This window comes from Nelumbo nucifera, chromosome 5, assembly GCF_055504915.1.
Source record: "Nelumbo nucifera cultivar China Antique chromosome 5, China Antique-T2T, whole genome shotgun sequence".
Classification (NCBI taxonomy): domain Eukaryota; kingdom Viridiplantae; phylum Streptophyta; class Magnoliopsida; order Proteales; family Nelumbonaceae; genus Nelumbo; species Nelumbo nucifera.
Window position 1 is genome coordinate 28,401,428 of NC_142653.1, and position 23,483 is coordinate 28,424,910.

At 36.4% G+C, this 23,483-nt stretch overlaps 1 protein-coding gene and 1 long non-coding RNA gene across 2 annotated transcripts; both read right to left on the reverse strand.

The window, feature by feature from the left end:
- Positions 1–5,504: 5,504 nt before the first annotated feature.
- Positions 5,505–10,070, reverse strand: LOC104607597 (eukaryotic translation initiation factor 4B3-like). The gene is made up of 2 exons (XM_010273265.3): positions 8,799–10,070; positions 5,505–5,878 (listed from the first exon to the last, which is right to left on the reverse strand). Exons 1-2 carry the CDS (start codon positions 9,998–10,000, stop codon positions 5,836–5,838), a joined length of 1,245 nt encoding a protein of 414 aa, XP_010271567.1. The 5' UTR covers positions 10,001–10,070; the 3' UTR covers positions 5,505–5,835.
- Positions 10,071–12,222: 2,152 nt separating this feature from the next.
- LOC104607598 (uncharacterized) lies at positions 12,223–14,735 on the reverse strand. Its single transcript, XR_736988.3, has 5 exons — positions 14,581–14,735; positions 14,340–14,427; positions 14,172–14,216; positions 13,869–14,084; positions 12,223–12,740 (listed from the first exon to the last, which is right to left on the reverse strand). It is a non-coding gene; the product is annotated as an uncharacterized LOC104607598 (long non-coding RNA).
- Between the last annotated feature and the right edge of the window lie 8,748 nt (positions 14,736–23,483).

The window sequence follows — 23,483 nt, forward strand, 5'->3', positions numbered from 1 at the left end:
ATAGTACGAATGGACCCAAACATATGTGAAATCATTAAATATAGTGTGGGTAGATATCATTCAGCCGCTTTGTACGTTAAGACCGTGGATTTCTTGTAGACATTTTAAGATCCAAACACTACTAATCTACCATTTGCGTCCTGCTGGACAAAACCACTCTGGCAGAAAGAATTAAAGATGGATCCACAATGAACAATGAATGGGCTATGGACCCAAGGACCCAATTCCATGCAGTAAAGTTTGAATTAAGCACTTGAATCTAATGAATTCGTGTTCCCAATCCTCGTAATACTTTATTCATTTATTTATAGCCGTTATATGGTTGGAAGGTTTTTGGCCTTTTGGCGGTGGAGGATACATGTGCTATGAGTTGGGCATGTAGTCAGTGAAAGAGCATTGATGAGGAGAGAAAGAGAGAGAGGATTAACAGCTTACGCTTCTGGGGTCTTCCATTTTTAAATTTCAACAAACATTTACGGCTTTTAATCGTGGTGTTGATGGAATGGCAGGTTTCTTCTTTATTTATCACTTTGTTGTCCCTCTATTCTTCTTATATTCTTGTGGCCTAGTTTCATTTCTTTTTTTAGGTGAAAGTAATGACTTCCATTGACTGATAAGAATTTGAATTTGATCTTAAGAAACGTCTTCGCAACTCCTTATAAGTGTGCATTGAAAATATTTTTCTATAAATAAAAATATACAAGTAGAGAGATATTTTCAAGAGACTGTAAAGATGGTGTGAAAACGGTTTTATGAGAATCAAATCCTAAATCGACTGATAACATGGATAATGAAGATGTTAGAGATGCAATACTATAACATATGATTTTGAAGGACCCAAAACTTACGACTTAAGATTGTACGCATCTAGGACTAGGGGAGGTTGTATCCATCTTGGAAGGAGTTTGGGTTTCCTGCACTCGGTCTCGTGAATGATGGGTGCACTCCCAATCAAATTGTGGCATCTAAGACTTCGCATGGCACTTCACTTCACTTGTGCTAGTCATTCAAAGTATAAACAGCCGGTTTGCCTTGTTATCTCTTGTTTGGGAAACAAGTGTTTATTATTAGTGTTTATCTAATAAGAATTTATTAGTGTTTGAGAGGTGTTTATTCTATGGTTTTCAAACCGAATCGGACTGAAAAAACTGGGAATTGGTCAGGTGATCGGTTCTGTTTTACCCCATAACTATTATTTTGCCAAAAATAATTGATTTCGTCAATAAATCGCTGGCCTGGGTAGTTGAATCATCCAACAGTTTGGCCATTTTTTATTTTTTTGTCAAAATAGGCCATCCGTTCAATTTAAATGATCGGACCGTTCGACCAAAAAACCGGACCCTTGACCAATTCGTTGTCCCATTTAGTTTCAAAAACCTTGGTTTATTCAAATTTCTTATTTTTAAAATAAACTTTTCTTTGCATTGAGTGTTTGATGAGCTGCTTATACCATAAGACTTATTGTCAAAATAATGACCAAAGTTTGGTCACTTGATAAAATCGAGTATGGTTAAAAAAATTGCAAAAAGAGTGATGGAAGAGGTTTCTGTTTTTTCTGGACTCGAATGCCCTTAATAAAAGATGTGAGTATGTGACTATTTTCTCGTTCTGTGTTGTCTTGACTCTTGAGTCTCTCCCTCTTCTCACATCTCAGAGTTTCCCAAAGTGATATAGAGACTTGGCTTTCAACATACACATCAGTCAGTGAGTATCGCCTTATGAGAACGATTCCCTTTGAACATCTCTCCCAGGTAAATAATGTCATGTTTGCAATGCACATTTTGGGATCACATGCCAACAAAATATGTTCCAACTTTCAACACTCTACTAATATCATATGATACCGTACATCTCAGGTCCTATTTTTATGGTGGGCTCTAATTTCATGGTGAAATATGTGGATCAAATTTATAGGCTCAGTTTGGAAAGAGTATAAATATAAATATATAGTATAAATACATACAAAATATAAGATTTTATATTCTATATATTTGTATTTATACCCCTTTCAAACTGAACCATAGGGTATTGGAACATGTTTTATTAGTAGGAGATCCCAGCTTATATTCAAACTGGATTTCCTGCCCACTACTCTCTACCCACATTATGAATTGTAACCACACATCGCCATTTTGAATTGTGAGATTGTGTGATATGCAATTCAAGACGGATAAGGTGTGGACAGAAAAAACTACCTTCTCTATACTATAAACATGACAAAATATCAGACCCACTAAGTTTCTTAATGAATCCTCTTCAAAGTGTCTCATGACCGGGCCAGTATCAGTGTATTAGTCTAAAAAAAAAAAGATATTATCATACACCTCCCTGTATTGGGAGATCCCTCGAGTTCTGAATGGCTAGAGAAAGTTGAAATTAAAGAGTTATATTTCAATCAATGTTTTAAAAAATAACCGTTGAACGGTCTGACAAAAAAATTAAAATATATATAATTAAAATAAAAATTGGCCAAAATCGTTGAACGGTTCGACCACCTGGGTTAATGAACCATTGACTGATTCAACGATTTTTTGCCAAAAGTCAAATTTAGGATAAAACAAAACCAGTTACTTAGACAATTCCGAGGCTAAATGGTCCGACTGTCTGAATCAATAACAGTTCAAAAACCATAATTTCAACAATTGCCCGCAATCGTTGGAGATATAAATCGGACCATATCAGGCCCGACACAATTGTGTGGACCGTGCTGTGCCTGAGGTTTTAGGTCTGGCCGGGCCGACGAAAAGGTCCCTCCACTCTTGAATCCAGTCCTTCAATTCAAACTCCTGTCAGAGCTTTCAGACACTTCATCCCAAGATGAGACCCGAGCCAAACTTGCTGGCGGCACTGCAACCAAACAACATTTCATGGGTGCTTTATGCTTTCATCTTCAAAGTTACATGGAGAGCAGGAGGCATCCGACACCTTTAATTCTCTTGGAAAGATTCAATTTGGACGGAACGGCACCCATTAAACACCACCATATAGGAATATTACTGCTATCGGCTGAACAGACTGGACTCCATTGGAAGATAATATAGATTTTTTTTTGGCCTTTTTTTATTACAGTTAAGTTGGACTGCTGAACTGTTGAACCCATGACCAAACAAACTCAGTCCCACCGAGATTTTGATTTTAGTGAGTTTCATGAATTAGAAAAATCTTCCGCCTGAACTAATTAATTCTCATTTTCATAAGCCTGCAGCCCTACATTGGTATATAACCAATGTTATCAAACTGGAATGGCCATATATATAGGATTGTTTTACTGTTCAATTCAACCGTTGAACTCACCCAAATGATAAATACAAGCTGCTAACTAGTACTAGTAGGAAATCAAAAGTTGTGCTTCTTCATGACTTCTTTAATTTATAGTTAACCTATTTGTGTTTATCTTGTCTCCTATTATTGCGGTGTGGAAGGATGAATGGGTGCAAATGCATTTGAACCTGTAGCGAAGTTCTGCTATACGATTGCTGTTGATCTCTCATCTGCCAACATTTCGGATCTTAACTTTGGGATGGATTCAAACCCTATTCAAAATGGAGCCCGTTATATTCTCGGCCGGATAGATGGAGATTAACATCTCAAGGAGAAAGCTAAAGCAAGAAAGCCTTTATATCATAAATTTGTAACTCTTTGATAAAATGTAGGGTTATATTATGATGGACTAGTGGTGAGAGAATGCCCATATCACCAGGCAAGCTTTTCTTTCTTTTCATATTGTTATAGACATAGTTATTAGAATTTCATTGGTTCAGACATTTTAGTTAGATAATGTATTTTATGTAAATATTCCTTTCTTGTCTGAAGAAAAGGGAATTGTTGATTACTTAATACAAGAGGATTCTTTTTGTATTTCAGAATTATTTATGTACATCTATGAAAGTTTCAATTAAAAAATTTTAGAATTATTTAAATATTATAGTGGAATTATATACTAATTTTAAAGTATTTATTCAAAACAAAAAAATTAATTATAATAGATTTAATAATATTCATATTATTAATAATTCTATATTTTTACCAAACTCATCATGAAATTATGTAGTAACAATATAAATTATAATTTTATGAATTATTCAATTTAAATGCTATTCAAATAATAAAAATTAACATTAAAAAATAAAACATTATTTAAATATTTCAATAAATAAAATAACATTAAAATAAATAATGAAAAAATTAAATATTTTACATATTATTTAAATATTTAACATGACTAAATTTTAAATAGTTAAAATAAAAATTATGTAATAAATTAGAAAAAAAATAATCATAATAGATTTCATAATATTCATATTAATAATAATTTAATATTTTACAAAATTAATGACGAATTATGTAATAATAGTACTAATTATAATTTTATGGATTATTAAATTCAATAAATAATTAATATTTTAAAATTTTAAATAAAAATATTATTTAAATAACTAAATAATATTGTAAATAAAGTTTTTTCACTTATATCAATTAATAATTATAGAAAATAATTTTTAAAAATATAATATTTATTAGTAATAATTTTACAATAATAGTGTATATTCATTATATATATATATATATGTATATATATATACTAAAATTAATATTTATTTTAACTTAGGTTGAGAGTTTATCACCCAAAACCGATTGGTCATTAGTGAAAACCTACCAACTCGAGTTGTATCATTTTGGGTCTATTTTAGGTTTGGTTTGTTTGTTCAAAAGATTTAAACTTAAAAATTAAATTTAAATTTAATAAATTATAGTGGTATTATTAAAAAAATAAATTTATGATATAAAATATTTTAGACTAAGAAATATGAGAATTTTCCCACTTTTCCGTATTAAAAAGTTATATTTAAAATATAAAATATTAATATATATCTATAATCGAGTTTGGTTGAGTTGAAAAATTGATAAACTAAAATAAACTACAAATCTACAATCCACCTCAGAAATCTGAAATTACAGCCCTCTCCTAATCTACTAGTAGCCCCCCTATAAACCACATCCTGCCCATGGATTTGGCATGAATCCATGGTCAGGATTCATCCCACCTGTGCGGTGGAGCTAAGATTTCTAAGAGTGGATTGAACAATAAAAACCCCTTTTTTTTGCCAGAAAAGAGGATGAAAACCGGGCCAATGTAAAATTTTGAACCCATCATGTTCATTTTATAGTTGGAAATAGAATTCATAGATTCTTCAAATTAACTTGTAGAACTCAAGGAATTTCCAGCAAATGACAGGTAAGAACTAAGAACTCGTCTTTGATAATTGATACATGCTTTTCCACATTCAACCCTCGTGAAGGGTGACCACTGACCCAGATATCACATGACATGAGATGAGACTCTGACAGAGCGTAGGATGGAAAAAGAAAAGGAAAGAGAAAGAGTGGAAAGGTGCATACGATATAATACATACACTTCCGAAAAAAAAAAAGAAAGAAAATCTTTCCTCCGTTGTTTAGGAGCAAATAAGGACATAATTTCTCTTGCTTTATTTGTCACGAAATTAGAATCAAAATCTGCTAAGCACAGAAACTTCATTTAAAAAATATAGAAACAATATGCATACAAATAATTGAGTGCGCTCATCTCTCGGCTAGATACGAGTCCAAACCTAAAAAAATAATAAAAACAAGCTACTTAAAAAAAAAAGCTACAAAAACTGGCTGTCCCGAATTCCACAGTAAACCCCCCAGATGGGATTAAAACAAAATTGAAGAAAAAACAAAAGTAAAATTGGACTAATAAACTAATAATCTTATCAATCCGACACCTCTTCAGCAAAAGTTTTTTTGTAGCTCAGCCTCCAAAGTCGTATTGCTACAATCTCTCCATCCTCAGTTTACAGCAACGCCTTCATTATCGTTGGTTTTACTAGCACTGCACACAAGACTACTACTGTGAGAATTTAAATAAGGTTCGAAGCCCAAAGCAAATGATACAGATAGATTGCTAGACTACAAGCATCAGGATTCAGGAGTGAAAGCCGGTCCGAGCAACCACTACCCCAAAATCCCAATTCCCTTCCCTCTCCCTTTTTGTTGCAAAACAGAATTTGGATCAGATGTCTGTGGCACATGGGGCTATAGGGCACCCACAACTAATTCATACTTACCCGTGTTCTTTAATGTTTGCTCACATATATAATATCAGTACGGCCATATTACAAGCTTATTTGAAGCATTATAATATATGCACGGTAAGATTTAGTCATATAATGCAGACTCAATTTCTTACAATAGACACATATAGGTGGGATATCTGCCAATTTACAAGGAAATAAAACAATACAGTAGTTTGAAAAATTATTAACTTCCTACCGGCTTATAAAGACTACCTGGAAAAAAGATGGAATAATGAATCAAGGCTGCTAAAGGGATAGCGGGTTCATATCAACTACCATATTTGTGTAAATCGTGATATAAATACAACAAGTAAAAAAGATAATAACAGCCTAACCTGCAGCAAGACATGGTTTAATTCCTCCAAAATGACATCAAAGTTGTGTTACCACATAGAGGTTAACATGCACAAAACAGAGGAACAAAGTAACTGAAACATCTCTTGATTCCTTTTCAAGCTAGTAGTATTATCAGTTAATTGATTATTGATTTTATCCTGCTTTTTCCTTGCAGCAACAGCATTGCTTTAACATGCAGATTCCATCTCAACCTTCCAATTAATTTCCTTTGAACTTAAATAAGCGATGATACATGCACTGCACATGCAGTCTAGCTGAAGGAGATGAATGAGACAAAAATAGAGTGCACACATATTAAGGACGGAAGAATGTATCTTGTCTGTGTGTGTGTGAGAGAGAGAGAGAGTATATGAAGGATACAATCAAAAAGCATAAAGGATATATAAATGAGAGATCATGAGAGAACTTTGGGAGTCAACCAAATAGAGTGGAGTTCAACCTTTTACATAAGAGGGTCAAGACAGGTTTTGTAACCAAGTCTGAGCTTACCTAACAATTAACATTCACGGATTATACCAAATTAGTAAGCTGCACTCCTGTCATCAGCATTTACAGTAGATTTTGGAGACATGTCTGCTAGAGCTGCAAATGGGTCAAATCTAATTTAATCCATTTATGTTCAAATTTCAATTGGATCTTATCCATTGGATTTATGTCAGATTGAATGAAATTTGGATTACAATTGGATATCAAATAGTATAAAATAAATTAAACTAAAATTAATCAAAATATTATGAAGTATTAATAAAGTGAACTAAAAATGGCTTATTTTTTGCTATTAACTAAAAATGGCTTTGATACTATATTTTATGAAGAAAATTAATTGAAAATTACTTAAATAAAACTTGAACATATGAAAATTTAGTAAAGGCACAAAATTCAAATCAACTTTACTAACATACAACATAGATTTTAAGTATATATGAGCATATATTTTTAAATTAAATCAAATCTGATTATATTGAATTTTATAGGGGTGGATCCACATGTTGAGAGAACTTGACCAAGAATTTGTTTTACAGATGTTCAGTTAACAGTGACTTGATCAAGATTAACGTGAGTCTTTTTTATAGTAACAAAATCAAGTGAATCTATGCAAGAGAGGCTGACCAAAAAGCAGTAAAATAATATACAATCTGTTCACCATATTCCCAATATATCACAGGGCTATCACTGTAATCTTGACTTTAAATATACAAATTTGTTAATTCAGCTACTAATTTGTGTTTCTTTATTGCAGACTAAAGAAAATGAATTGATACAATATACATTCAGGCTTCCATCACTTAAAAATAAATGAATAAAATAATAACTGCTAGCCATATGAGGAGTCTAACATCAGTTTTGCTATTTAACTAAATCAATTAACTAAGATAGGTATTCATTAACCAAGGTAACAAACAGCTTTCAAACATATGACCCTACTATTTAGCTGAACAAATTTAACATTACCATGAAATAATTCATTGCAACAATGTTATGACTTGAATGAAGTCTAGTAATAAAAAACTTAGAACACAAGAATTAGGATTTCATGGATATCAGAAGCTACCTATGAGATTACTGAGTAATATTTGCATAACCAAACTTAAGCAATTCAGAAAATCAAAAGATCAAACTGATTATGTACAACTCATGTGAGCCTTATCCCAACCATCTGGGATATGACCATCTAATATGTAATTTGAAAAAAGTCAGAGCTACCCTACTAGTCCGGCACATAGTTACCAAAGAGCCTGCTCTTCTAATGCATATGATGAGTAAGAACCTGCTTAGTGTTGATCACAGACAACCTCAAAGAAAAACCTGACGATACCAGCGGATATACTGTACAGCCTACAGCTAGAACAACCTTCTAATAAAGGACCTCTTTTCCACAAATCATTATTACAGATACAATTGAGAATAGCTATTTAACTCCAAGAGCAGCTCAGGGAATGCAGACCCTAATTAAAGCTTCTCTGTACTCATATATCTTAGTTACACTAGACAGGTGCCAATAGAAAGAAATCCATCAAAGAGAGACACAGCATATAGTCAAAAACGAAACAATGACCTCCAGGTGACAGGACACATATTAGCAACGAACAGATGCTTATAAACTTCGAGACAAGACATCTAGAGATTCAGATTCCCAATGACAATTAGTTGTTTAATAATCATTGCGGAAACCCAAAGATGTAGAATCGAACATAAATTTCCTTGACGCACATGTGCAATCAAAATAAGTAACTAATAGGTACTGAAGAATTAGTTAGTTCATGTTACTCAGAAAGAGAACAATCATGAATTGATAGAACGGTTTAGACAAGGGCAGACCTCGGGGTAGGAACATCAACTGAATCTGTCTTCCTCCAGCTTCTCTCCGTCCGGTCTTCAGGTAGACTTGTCCTTCCGTCCCCCGTTCCGAAATTCTTCTTTCCAAACGACGGGCCATCACTATGAGCAGGACCTCCATTCTTAACCTCCTTGATCTTCATCGACTCGAGCTGCTCGTCAATCTTCTTCCAATCCTGACCTTTTTCCGCCAAAACTTCCTCCCTTGGTCGGGCCTCTCCAAACGGGTTCAAACCCTTGCTTTTGGTCGTAGTCACGGACCCAGGCTGTTGCTGATCGCCGTTGCTCAATGGCAAAGTTCGTGGCTGCAAAACAAGTCTCGGCCTTCCACTTCCATTGCCCTCTTCCCTCTTCTTCCCCCAAGAATCCGAATCTGCACCGCTACCGAGGGACGACTCCTTCTGAAACATCTCAAAACCTCCCCTTCTATCCCTATGGTTCTCAAATCCACCTCCTGACCCCACTCTTCGTCCTTCGGATAGAACGAAGGTCTTGTTCGTCACCCAACTGTCCGATTCGTCAGCCCTAGATTGCGAATCGAAGAAACCACTCCTCTCTCTGCGCTCAAACGGAGGCGGAGCAGCCACAGATTTCTTTGCGGCACCCCAATCGTCAATCTCATCAGCACGGGAAGGAGCAGGTTCCCTGTGAAAACTTCCGTTCCTGCGGGGTTCATCGGAAACCCTAGAAGAGCCCCACCTAGGGTTGGAAGCATCATCGCCGTTAGAATACCTACTACCACGGCCGTTTTCATGCATGCCGCCGGAACCATAAGAACGGAATCCACGGGAGGAAGCACGCTCAAGTTCCTCGGCAGTGCGCTCGCGAGGGCCGGTGGGGAGCATGAGAAGCTCATCGGTGGTGAGACCCTTGGCTAGGTTGGACTGAGCGGCTTTGGCGGAACCATAGGTGACAGAGTTGCCGGTGTTGAATTCGGCAAGGGAGAAAGTCTGGCCCTTCTTCTTCTTGGATTTGGTGGCAGCAGCGACGGAGAGAGAAGGAAAATCTGAGGTGAGAGGTTGTTGGTGGGTGGGATTGGAGTTGGAGGCGTAGTCGATATGACCATCACTCTTTTCACTAGCGTCGTCCTTCTGCTGCTGCTGAAGAAGCTCCATAGCTTCGTGTTCTTCCGAGTCGAGGGCCCATGCCCCAGGCTTCGCCCATGCAGATACAGTGGTCGCCATTCTCTCTTCTCTCCCGCTAGCCCTCGCTCTCTGCTCTACCTCTGTTGTTTGGTTAATAAAACTCTCGGTATGGAAAGCCTCCATTTTATTTATTATTACTCTAGGCTGGGCCGCTGGGGATGCTGTGCTGTGCTGTACTGTATTACAACTGGGACTAGGGATTTAGGATTTGGCAAGTAGGCCTTGTGATGCCAACGCGTGTTCACACTTCAGAGATGGACGGCTTCTGATGAAAAAATAAATTAAAGTAAACTCCCCGTGTTTTTCTTCTTTCCATAAATCCTAATTCCGAATCTGGGTAAAACCGGATTTCCCGTTTGCGTTAGCACGTGCATCCCGCCCTCGGTTTTTCTCGGGTTCGTTCTTCGCAACAAATTCAAGGAACTTCACTCACGCAGCCCCCCATAATCGTGTGTATGCAAATGGAAAGGGTTAATGCGGTCGTTAAGTGCGGTTCTTTTATCCAGACCCGGAGCCTCATATCATATGCGCGTATTGCGTCGCTTCGGGGTTTCATCACTCATCAGGAGTTTTATACCTGATTCCTTTTAGCTCTCGTATATAGATCCGAAACGGGCCCGTTTATGAATTGGTTCATGTGAGTGAGATGGGATAAGAGGACAATATATATAGCGTGTAAAGAAAGCATCGTGAAGAAGGATTGAACTTGGGAGTGATTGTTTGTTGATAGATATCATCATGCATGATTCATGCAATGGAAGAGAGAGATAGACCTCTTATGCGTAAACTGTAAATTGTATTTGTATTTATATTGCCGTGCAAGCGAGGATGAGGTCAGGTAGCAGACTCGCAGAGCTGCTTCTGATTCTAACACGACCGATCCAACACCAAGCACTGAGAATCCGAAGATATAAATCATAAATGGAGATTTACTTAGTTCAACTTATAATTACTGTTCAGACAACCGAATCGGGCACAGATCCCTCTGATCGATTGGTCAGCGGGTATGATCGAACCGGTCAAAGTTCTGGATTACGGTTCAACCAATTTAACCGGCCAATCCGATTCGATTTTCTAAACACTGCCTATAACCATGTTCACAAACGTAAGAGAGGAAGAACAATGGAGATTTATAGTTATAATCAATATTTTAAAAACCGATGTGGAAATAGAATTGCTTTTATTTCCGAGTCAATGGTTCAAACGACTGTGCTAAATGGGTAATGATGGTTCTGTTAAATCCATTATTCTAACCGTTAGATTGGTGTATTAAAGTTCGCAGAAGAGAGACGTGGCAGAAGAAAAAAAAGGGAAGAAAAAAAAAATAAAGGAGGCAAGAAGGGCAAGAAAATAAAAAGGAAAAAGAATGGGTACAGGTTTCCATTTGAGTTGATTCCCTCAGAAGATTTCCACAATCTCTTCACCTTCTTCAATGCTGACAGATAAGAATTTCTCTAGAAGGGATTTTTCCAATCCTCAACCTATTAATGGAGGGGGTTACGAGTAAGGTGTCATTTGGTAATTCCTTTTTGGAAGATATTTGGAAGATTTGACATAGCTTTTGCATAAAGATTTTGGCAATTCACAAACCATTTGGTGGAGATGCATCTTTTTGAGATTGTGTCTTTCACAACAAGGCATTTGGCAAATCTTTTTAGGAAAATCTTCCAAAAGCTCAAGACATCAAAACAGTGAAAGACCGATAAACTTTCACAGATAGATCTTCAAAGACCATTTGGTTACAATATTTTTCAAAGATCTTTTCTAAAGTTAGAAAGACCAAAAGACCGTTTGACAAACACACTTGTGGATCTCTTTTACATACATGTGAAATGTTATGCATAGGACCTAGTAACACATTCAAACATATAAATAGTACTTGCAAGTCCCACTCGTATTTACTTTTGCTAAATATTAAAATGGACCCAACTCATGTATTTCCGTTGAAGTAAATTAGATTTATATGAAAACTACAAGCAATCCTAACCCATTTAAACTAAAAACATTAAGGATTGGATCTGAAATTTCAAGTTGCAGGTAAGAGTCTATTTAAAACTTCGAATTTCCCTAAAAGCTACAATCAATAGATAAACAAATCATTTCCCTTAATATCCATGTAACAAATCATTACAGCCAATTGGATTTTAAATATAAAACCAAAACTAATCCCAACCCACTTAAACCAAAAGCACCAAGGATTGAATCTAAAATTTCAAGCTGCAAGTAAAAATTAGACAACTATACCCACTTAAGCACACATGTATTCAATTGAAAACCCCACTTATAGTTAACTAAAACCAAATAAAATGGTTATTCAATTGGAAGATAGTCAAGTACAGATCATTGCTGAATATGGATCACAACCATTACATAAAATCAACACTGTCCAAGAGCTCCCACGGGAAGGTGGCTATCGTCATTGTGTCCACACAGTACCGGTTTCAATGTTGCCAAGAGGTTTGACTTGGAAGAGGTTAAGTACAATTTCGCAACACAAGCTGAAGGTAAATCTGAAGGTTTAGGAGAAATGCTAGGTCGTTGTAGGTGATCATGCTCTATTTTAGATATGGAAACTTTCTGTGAAAATCACCTCCAGAATGACCAAGAAAGGTGAACTGTAATTACTGGGACATGTTCTTGAACTCATTAGATGATGTGAAGGTCTCGAAAGCACTTGAGAGTATGTTCTGTTTCTTTTGATTGAATGGCTCCAACAACACTTCTCTTATTCATCTCTCGAGCATATTAGGCCATCCTTTGTTGTATAATTTCTTACATTCTGAAAATTCCAATACATGGATTTATGTCAAATACAACAGATGTATTCTAAATGGAGAAACAACCACTACAGAGATAAACTTAAAGTTGACAAACAAGAAAATAGGGCCTCGAACCTAACTACTCAAAGGATATATACATATACTGTATATCCTTGACAATCCTTTATAGTCTATTTTCTGTATATCCTTCATATTTGTTATCATTTATACATAAGTTGAAGCAAAGATAAGGTACGCAAAAGAGCCTTAGGTTGATGAAATTGAACAAATCAAACAAGTCCCACATTACACTCATGTGGGTACACCCTGTATTTTGTAGAGTTGTATAGAACTATCACTTGACTTTCTTTTTCCCTCACCAATTCAAAAATCATTAGGGGGAACACTAACCAAAGGGAACTATTTGTATAGTTGCAAAGAACTATCAAAAGCTCATAATCATTTCAATTAAATACTTTTATGTGGCTGAACGTTCTGCCAATTTGGTGTGAATCCAGATAAGCTACAACCAAGGTACCTAGGTACCTCCCTGCCATTTGTGATCTTAATAACTGAGCTAAACCTTATTACAGGGTACCTCCCTGCAATTTTTCCTTTTAATAGGTTAGAATAGCAATATAGTGATGAGAACATTTTACCACCCACCTAACTAGGTACCAACCTTGTCAACAACATATACTTTTTATGTGAGAATGATATTATTTAAATTATAAAATTTAAATGGATCTAACAACTATTAATAGTGGGAGTTAATTATGAATAAGTAGAGTCAATAGGAGGAAACATAAAATATAGTTCTAATTCAATGAATCCTTATGCAAATGGCCTGCTTGAGGCACATATTGTCAATCTATTACTAGATTGTCTTTATGGAAGCCCACCAATTGCTTGTTTGTTCTTGAATTCAAGTTCCTTTCTAAAAACATTCCCGTTTTAATTTTAGAGAGTTTCCTGTCTAGAGATGATGACGACACCATGACAAAACATATGCAACTCAATCAGATGCAGTCATACAAAAACAAATGTTCCTGTTGTTTCAACAATTTGGATGGCTTTCAATTTTATGCAAAAATTTCTTGCAAAAATTACCACGACATGCTGATTAAAAAAAAGAAAAATACAATTACCATGAAATGTGAATTCACAGTCCATCATTCCAATTTGTTCTGGCTTTCAACGTTTTAGCAATTGACCCCTCTTCCATTCACTTTAGTGAAAGAAAGTCAACAAATGAGCTAGCAGATTCACTCACTAGAGAAGTGATCAAGTCCTATTTTCGTTGTCCAGCTTTGTCTTTTGTTGAGGAAACCCAAAGGCTTTAATTATTCACAAGATCATTTACTCTGTACCACCAATTCAGGATTGGTGGTTAAATCCACATAACACAAAGACACAGAGAAGAAGAGGCGAGGTAAAAAGAAATGGCATACCTGGTGGAAGGAATAATCAAGTGGCTGCTTGATTTCAAATGCAGTCTACAAAATGAACAATGGAATCATAAAATAAAACATGAAAATAACAAATTTAAAAAAATCTAAGAACTACAAGTTTTGTAGTTGGATTATTCTAGGTAACTAGTGACAACTCTAATTTCTGACCTTGGACTGTACACACAGTGATTAGATCTTGTAAAATGAAAAGATATTCTCGAGCGCTTGATGACTTTGGCGACTAGAAACCTAGAAACTTTAATGAACAGGAAAATGCATGAAGAATGCTAAAGTGAGAAGCCTAAAACAATAGTGATCAATCTAAAAAATAGAGGTAAGAATAGAGATTCAGATCAAAGAAGAAAGAAAAAAAAAGTAGGAAGAAAGAAGAGGAAGGAGTGCTCCATACCTGGTGTGGATATTCGTTCGTTTACGAGGCCTATCCGCTTTGAGCAGGATGTGAGAGTGAAAATGAAGGTTTTTCGAATGACCCCTATCGAGATCCCATAAGCTCGAAAAGACCAAAAGCTTCAAATGAAGCTTCCGGATTTTGGACAATTTTGAGCTTTATTGAGCTTTTCGAGGGGATATCTTTTTAGCTTTTTGCCTTTTGTTTACCAAACGCAAAAGCTCGCTATAGGTCTTATGAGCTTTGAAAAGCCTGAAAGATCCTTTAGAAAGACTAGTCAAAACACCCCCTAAATCTTTTCCCAATTAAAAAGCCAACAATCCATACGAAAAGATGCACCAAACGATACCTAAATTTCTGAAGCATAGAAGATCTCATTGATGGAGTAACTCCCATAATCATCCTCGCCAATGACAAGGGTAACCAGTTCAGACTTCAGAGTTCAACAATGCAATTATTGTACAAGGTTCCATGGATCGAGAAGATTTTGTCTTGTAACCAGGGTTTTAAAAACCAACCCGAAAATGGAATCGTTCTAGCTACCAGTTTTTGGGTCAGCGGTTCAACCGTCTAGGTTGAATGGTTTGGACGGTTTGCATATTAGGATAAATATTTTATACGAGATTTGAGAAAGGAGAACTGGAGAAGAGATGTTATCGGTTGAGAAAGAAAATAGAAAGAAGAAAAGAAAGAAAGAAAGAAGAAAGGAAAAAAAAAAAGAAAAAAAGAGAAATGAAAGAAAGGAGGGAAGAAGAAGGAAGAGGAGGATGATGGTTCGATGCTCACCGGCGACGATAATGGCAACGGCAAGGTAGCAGCAACAGACACATATCTGAGTTCTCGGATCTGAGACCTGAATTCTCATATCTCAGATTTGAGATTCTCTGTAATATCTGTGATCTTCTTCTTCTTCTTCTTCTTCTTCTTCTTCTTCTTCTTCTTCTTCTTCTTCTTCTTCTTCCTTAGATCTGAGACATGAACTCAAATATAAGACATGAGTTCATGTGTTTCTCTCCTGCAACTTTATACTACAAATAGTTGTCCGGGTCAAATGAGTCGATGATTCGACTGCCCAGGTCAGCAGTTTTCTAACAAAGTCAACGGTTTTTTACCCAAGGATGGATTAGGGGTGAAGCGGAACCGATTGCTTGGACGATTTCCAGGCCAAACGGTCCAACTGTCTGAGTCAACGACAATTAAAAAACATTGTTTGTAACTAAGCAATCATCATTGTTGCAAGGAAAGTGTAGCATTATTGAAACTCCAAATCTTTGAATCTTGAGAGAAAAAAAAAACCATAAGGCTCAATTTGGAAGGAGTACAAATACAATTATGTAGAGTGCAAAGCCTTGTATTTTGTATTATTTTTTATGTATTTACACCGTACATATTTGTATTTGTACTCCTTCCAAATGGAGCCTAAGGCTCCGTTTGTTTGCGATACAAACGCTGAACTGGGGTATTTTATGTACTCCGGCTCACATTTGTGAGCATTTGTTTGAAATGTAAAAAAGTAATGATTATCAGAGCAAAAATGTATTTTTTGACAATTTTGTACTCTGAGAAGAGAGCATTAGTGTACTTATTTTTTGGATACATTTTTGTGTTCTTTTGATAATTAACTTTTTAATCAAAGTTAATGCATTGGAGCATAAGATAGTTGGAGCATTTAATGATGGGCCCACACTTTTGCATTGATTTCAAACAAACAAGATGAATGCAAAAACGGTTTAAAATGTGAATCGTATTTGCATTCATGAACCAAAAAATGGATAAATATGTAGTGTACATATTTGCATTTACATTGCAACCAAACGCAGCATAAGGCTCAATTTGGAAGGAGTACAAATACAAATATGTACAATACAAAATAATACAAAACACAAGGTTTTGTGCTCTACATGTGTATTTTACTCCTTCCAAATGGAGCCTAAGGCTCAGTTTGGAAGAAGTACAAATACAAATATGTAGAATGCAAAACCTTATATTTTGCATTATTTTATATGTATTTGTACTGTACATATTTGTATTTGTACTCCTTCCAAATTGAGCTTAAGAAGGAGTACAAATACAAATATGTACAGTACAAATACATACAAAATAATGCAAAATCATATTTGTATTTGTACTCCTTCCAAACAAAACCTAAGGCTTAGTTTGGAAGGAATACAAATACGAATATGTATAGTACAAATACATACAAATTAATATAAAATACATAGTTTTGCACTCTACATATTTGTATTTGTACTCTTTCCAAATTGAGTATAAATTAAACCTAAGGCTCAATTTGAAAAGAGTATAAATACAAATATGTATAGTATAAATATATATAAAATAAGGAAATTGTCTAAAATTCACTATGACTTTTCAGCATTTCTCTTAAACTTACCATAACTTTTCAAAACGTCCAGGGAACCCATGTAAGTGTGGTTTTGTTTTCCAAAAGTCACCATCGGCTAAAGTATGTTATTGTTTATTGGTAAAATTGTCCACATCAGCACAAGTACAATTTTCGTGACCAAACTACCCCTAAATGATCAGTCACCTTATTAAACATGTTTTTATGATTAAAAAGCCCTTAATCGCCCAAATATAAGATTTTCTCAATTCTGGTTTCCCGGGGAATGCAGAAAGATGAGAAGAGCCCCAACTCACTGCCTTGATTCGTGAGGTCCAGCCTAGAAGATCTTCAGAGGCTTCTATCTCCGGCCTCCCCCCTCCTCCGCCCCCTGCTCTTTGTATTCTCTGACAATTAATTAGATCCAAAAAGAGAAGCTTTTTTGATTTTTTTCTATGAAGGGTTTTGAATCACTTCAATGGCAGACAAGAACAGAGGAGAGCAAAGAGCTGGGTCGATTACTGGACCATGGAACCTTCGCTAAGGTCTACCATGCCCAAAACTTGCAGGACAACAACATAATCCATGTATAAGAAGATTTACCGGGGAGGTAGGGTCCTGTTGGAGAAAGGAATAATTAACTTGTCGAAATGGTTAAAAGTTGCAAACCCTACTGAGCTTCAACGCTACTAGAAAACAACTGATCCAATTACCCAAAAAAAAACAAAGCAACTAAGTGGTTTCTTTTGTTCGCGAAATTCATTATCTAAAACCCAAAAAAGAAATAAATCCTGACTTCAGCAACTACAATATCCGTTCTACCTACCTATGTCGTGCTCTTAGTCTTTACATTCTGATAACCTTGACTAGGGTTTGGATGTAATAGTCGATCATTTGCTACTTCGTGGCACCTTCACCATCGGGCTTAGCCATAACGATGAACCAGTGCTCGTAGTAGCCAGGAAAGAGTGGTGACATCTACGTTGGCAGCTTGTCATTGAAATTGGAAGACGAGTTCAGCGGCGAATACGTGGAGTCTCCATATCGCTGCACCCTACATCGAATAGGGTTCAACCTTAATGCACATGGCACGACAACTCGGACTGAGTGCGAGAGTAGTGATGAAGGATGACTATTCCGGACAAAGCCAGGGAATGGAGGGGAATCTGTGAAAGAAGAAAGTGTTTAGAGAGGAGTAGAGATGGTTTTGAGCAGCAAGACGAAGCGACGACTCATGGTATGGCTGCCGCCATTTTCATAGCCACAACTGAGCGCAGGTTGGATATGGCTTGCTTGTGTTTCTTGTGTGATTGATACATCCATTCGGCAGACATCCTTTCTAGATGCTTTCAAGAGGACATTTCTCTTTGTCAAAACTGCCACAAGAGTGCTTCAAAGATGTTCCGTGCATGATCATCAGCTTCGACTTGTCACTGTTGTTTGAGGAGAAAAGGGGAAAAAAGGAGGAATTGAGATTCACAACGACCAAACCTGTGAGCAGCGTGATAGCAAGACCGGAGGAGGTGGCAAAGGCGAAGAAATTCAATGTTAAGAAGAGCGAGTCTAGAGTGAAGTTGTAAGGGCAAGAGATGGGAAGGAAAGTGAAGCTAGCGATTGTAGTGGAAATCTTTGTTGTCACGCCATCGTTCCTGGTGGTGAAAGTGAAGAAAGAGGAGATACTTTGTAGTACAATCAGTTCTGTAGTAAAGACCTCCGTCCAGCACTTAAAGACATTGTCTGGACATCACCGACGGAGAATCTGGTGCTGCTTCAAGAAGAGAGCGGAGGGGGGAGGGAGTTTAGAATTAATCAATGTTGTTATTTTGTTATTAATCAAAATTAGGTTATAATCTTTTTATTAATCAAAAAAATTCTGAAAGGAAAATGGGTCAAACATAACAAAGGGTAAAATGGTAATTGACTAACTCCCGCTAGTCTGTTTGCTGTCAGATTACTAACATGGATTCCTTGAACGTTTTGAAAAGTTATGGTGAGTTTAAGAGAATGTCAAAATGTCATGGTGAGTTTTAGACAATTTTCGTATAAAATATAAGGTTTTGCACTCTACATATTTGTATTTATATTATTTCCAAATTGAGCCTAGCACTTGGTTCAAAAGGAGTATAAATACAAATATATAAAGTGCACAATGTTATAATTTATATTATTTTATATGTATTTATACTTTTTCCAAACTTAGCCCAAGTAAAACTGATATTATTGAATAACCTTTTAGGACAAAATTGTTTTTTAGTTCTTTTATTTTGACTTTTTTTCTATTTTTAATTGTGACCCATTAACCATTGCCTGGGTCAAATGAGTATGTGGATTGACCGCCTAGGTCTGCGATTTTTTGACTATTTCAACAGCTTTTTTTTTTTCAAAAGTAGTTTAAGGTCAAAATGTCGATTACTTAACCAATTTTCAGGTCAAGTGGTTCAACCATCCGAGTCAACAATGGCTTTAAAACCTTGGTTATAATGTTTACAGTCTCTCCAAAATCCTTAACTCCCAATTCCACCCATCACAAAACTTTTTTTTTTCTACAACCCATGACTCAAAAGTAAAAGCTTATGCAAATGGAGCCTTAATGTTTCACAAGCATATTCCCAAACTCTCTTAAAATTGTCTTTCTACACTTTTTCCGATGCCCCTACTTTTCAACCTTGTTCTCAGGGAATATTAAAAAAATAAAAGACTAAAAAAAGTTATAATAGTAACAGTAGTAGCTAATCTACAATAGAAATATAAAATTATTAAGGTAGTCTTTTTTATTAATGGCAAGGGTGTATGTTCATGCGTCCCTTGTTTTTTCACTTTGTCTAAAGAGGCTTACTAGAGGGTCTTCTTGGTCCTTCACCAAGGAAAACATTCTGTTTTAAAGAAAAACAAGTAACAATATCATGGAATAAATCTTTCATCATTTTTCAATTTTCATATTGTCTTCTTTTTCAATCACCATTGTGAGGAGGTAGGAATTGTGATTGAATGAGAAAATAAATCATAGGAAAGGAGGACCTTTTCTATTATGTATTCTTTATTTTTTAATCAAAAGAGAGTACAATAGAATAAGTAGCTTATAATTCAAAAAAGTCAGACTAGAGAAGGTTGGAATTAGCTCAATTGGTAAGGTTTGTGGCTGGTTGTAGAATATTTTAGATCAATTCCCACCTTACTCAGAGCTACAAATAAATTGAATCTAATCGGGTATAGGTAGATCCAAATTTGATATATTTATATCCGAATTTGAATCAGATCATATCCATTGGAATCATATATCACAGAGTTAATAAATTAAATTTAAAATTATTAAAATATCATATGTTATTAATAAAATAAGTAAATAATAACATGCATTAAATTTGAACCTATGCTAATTTAGTAAAAACTTAATATTCAAACTGAATCAACTTTATAAAGATACAATATAAATTTTAAGTATATATAAGACTATACATTTTTTTAAGGCAATGGCTAATTTTATTAAGAATGCTTAGAATCTCAAATACAATCCATGAGAGTACAATCAGCAATAGTAAACAAAAAAAGAAAAGACAAACCCAAAACAAATTGCTGATAAAGAAATAAATCCTGAGCCCATGGAGAAATTCTTGTAAGCACTCTAAAAAAGGTACAAAAAGATGGAAACGTTAAAAAAGGAGGACCGATTTCCAACAAAGTCAAAACTCATCAAGAAACTCTAAAAAACGGAGATACATAGAAAAAGATTGTCAAAGTCACCCCTTCCATGACAATCACAACTAAAAACTACAGACTTAAAAGATGAAAAGGAAAAAGCCAACCATTGTAAAACTATACATTTAAATCAAATCAAATCGGATTGTAAAAACAAAACTTTTCTGGATTTTCCTTTCTTGTATTTTTATTCATTGAGGATTCAGATACATATATACAAACTCAAACCTATCTTTCCTATCTCAACTATACAAGATAAGGATTAGAAGAGAACGGAAACTCCTACTCCGAATTCGATCCTAATTCAGCGGAGTCTCTTAATCCCGGAGACTCCTAATTCAATCCTAACACCCCCCCCCTCAAGTTAGAGCATGCAGGTTGTGAATGCCCAACTTGCGGAGAAAATACTCAAATTCTCTTCGACCCAGTGCCTTTGTAAAGATGTCAGCCAGCTAGACGGTAGTCGACACATAAGCAGGACGAATGCAACCATTGTGAATCTCATCACGAACAAAATGGCAATCAACTTCAATATGTTTCGTACACTCATGAAACATTGGGTTTGCTGCAATATGCAAGGCTGCCTGACTATCACAATATAATCGCATTGGGTTTAAATGCGTCACTCCAAGAGCCAATAACAATCCCTTCAGCCATTTTAATTCACACGTGGTCATGGCCATAGACCGATACTCTGCTTCCGCTGAAGAACGAGCCACAGTGTGTTGTTTCTTAGTTTTCTAGGAAATCGGCGATTTCCCAAGTAGAATAAACCACCCAGACAGGGAACGTCGAGACAAAGGACAACTCGCCCAGTCTGAATCACACCATGCATATCCCTTCAGCCATTTTAAGTCACAATCTGAACGCAAGAGAATTCCTTGACCAGGATTTCCTTTCAAGTAGCGCACCACTCGCAATGCAGCCTCCCAATGTCTTTCTTGAGGTTGCTGCATGAATTGGGACAGAACGTGCACACAATAAGACAACTCAGGACGAGTTGTTGAGAGATAAATAAGTCTGCCCACCAAGCGCATGTATCGCTCAGGATCAGATAAGAGAGGCCCATCTATCAAGGCCAGATTGTGATTCTGCTCCATAAGAAAAGGAGCAGGTTTTGCACAAAGTAATCCCACTTCAGCGATAATATCTAGAGCATACTTTCGTTGAGACATAAAAATTCCTGTTGAGTTTCGAGCAACTTCAATGCCCAAAAAATATTTCAATGGTCCCAAGTCTTTCATATGGAAGCAATCACTCAAATATTTTTTGAAGACTTGAATTGCCATATGATCATTACCTGACACGATAATGTCATCCACATACACGAGGACAAGCACAAGTACCCTGTCTCGACGAAAGGTGAATAGGGAGTAATCTGAACTTGATTGCTGAAACCCATATGTCTTCAAGGCTGTAGTTAATTTAGCAAACCAACATCTCGGTGCTTGTTTCAAGCCATACAGAGATTTTCACAACCGACACACCATACCTGGTTTATCTGACTGAAACCCAGGAGGCATTCGCATGTAGACTTCCTCATGAAGGTCACCGTGCAAGAATGCATTATGTACGCCCATTTGATGAAGCTCCCAATTTCTAGCTGCTGCGACTGCAAGAAAGGTACGGACAATAACCATTTTTGCAACTGTGGCAAAAGTTTCATTATAATCAATTCCCTCAACCTGCTTGTTCCCAAAGATCACAAGACGGGCTTTGTATCTTTCCACTGTCCCATCAGCGTTGTACTTGATTCGATATACCCATTTGCCTATGGCTCGTTTTTCGGATGGCAAAGGCTCTACGGTCCATGTCTGATTATTCTCAAGTGCCTGTATTTCTTTCTGCATTGCATCCCTCCATTTTTCATCCTTTATGGCCTTAGCAAAAGAAGTAGGTTCAACTCCTATAGTAATAGCTGCCATGAAAGCACGATGTTGACAAGAAAAATTATTACAATTCACATAGTTATCTATGGGATAAGGCTACCTGTAGGATGTGATTGACCAAGTGAGTTTGCAAAGGGACGCGGAGAGGGACTCAAGCGTTGTGTGGTGTGAAGCACATAGTCTCTTAACCTTGTGTACTGTTGTTTCTGTCGATGCCCACGCCCCAAATGAGAATCAGAGTGCTGTTGTTGCTCAACATTGCCACACCCCTGACGTCAGGACTGTCTTCACTTGCATTTTCTGTGGTGACGTCAGAAGAATGCATGGGTTCACTAGTATTGGCATTTTGGTCTACGTGGGTTCCTTCTTCTACACTGACTCTTTCTACGAGTTCACCTCGCTGGTTAGTCTCCATCTCGCCATTTGCTTGTCCTAGTAAATAAGTAGACGGCACCAACACCTCATCTGTCCCACCTATTCCACAATGAAATTGGCCTTGTGCTTTGTTTGGTTGTTCATCCTCCTTGCGTGCATAAGAGAATTCATCATCTAAAAAGGTAACATCTCTTGATGCAAAGAACATGTCGAACTCTAAATCATATAACCTCCATCATTTCTTTCCTAAAAGGATACCCAACAAAAACACACAGTTTGCTTCGACTGACAAATTTATCCCCTCCATGTCCATGATTGTGCGCATATGCCAAGCAACCAAAAACTCGCACATTATCATAAGAAGGAGGTCGCCCAAATAAAACTTCATAGGGAGTCTTTGCCTTCAACAGAATGGACGATGTCCGATTGATCAAATAACATGCGGTCAATACACATTCCCCCCAAAAATCAATAGGCATGCTAGCTTGAAAACGCAATGCTCGGGCAACATTGAGTATGTGGCGGTGTTTGCGTTCAACCCTCCCGTTTTGTTGAGGTCCCGACACAAGTGGTTTGATGAATAATACCATGCTGAGCAAAAT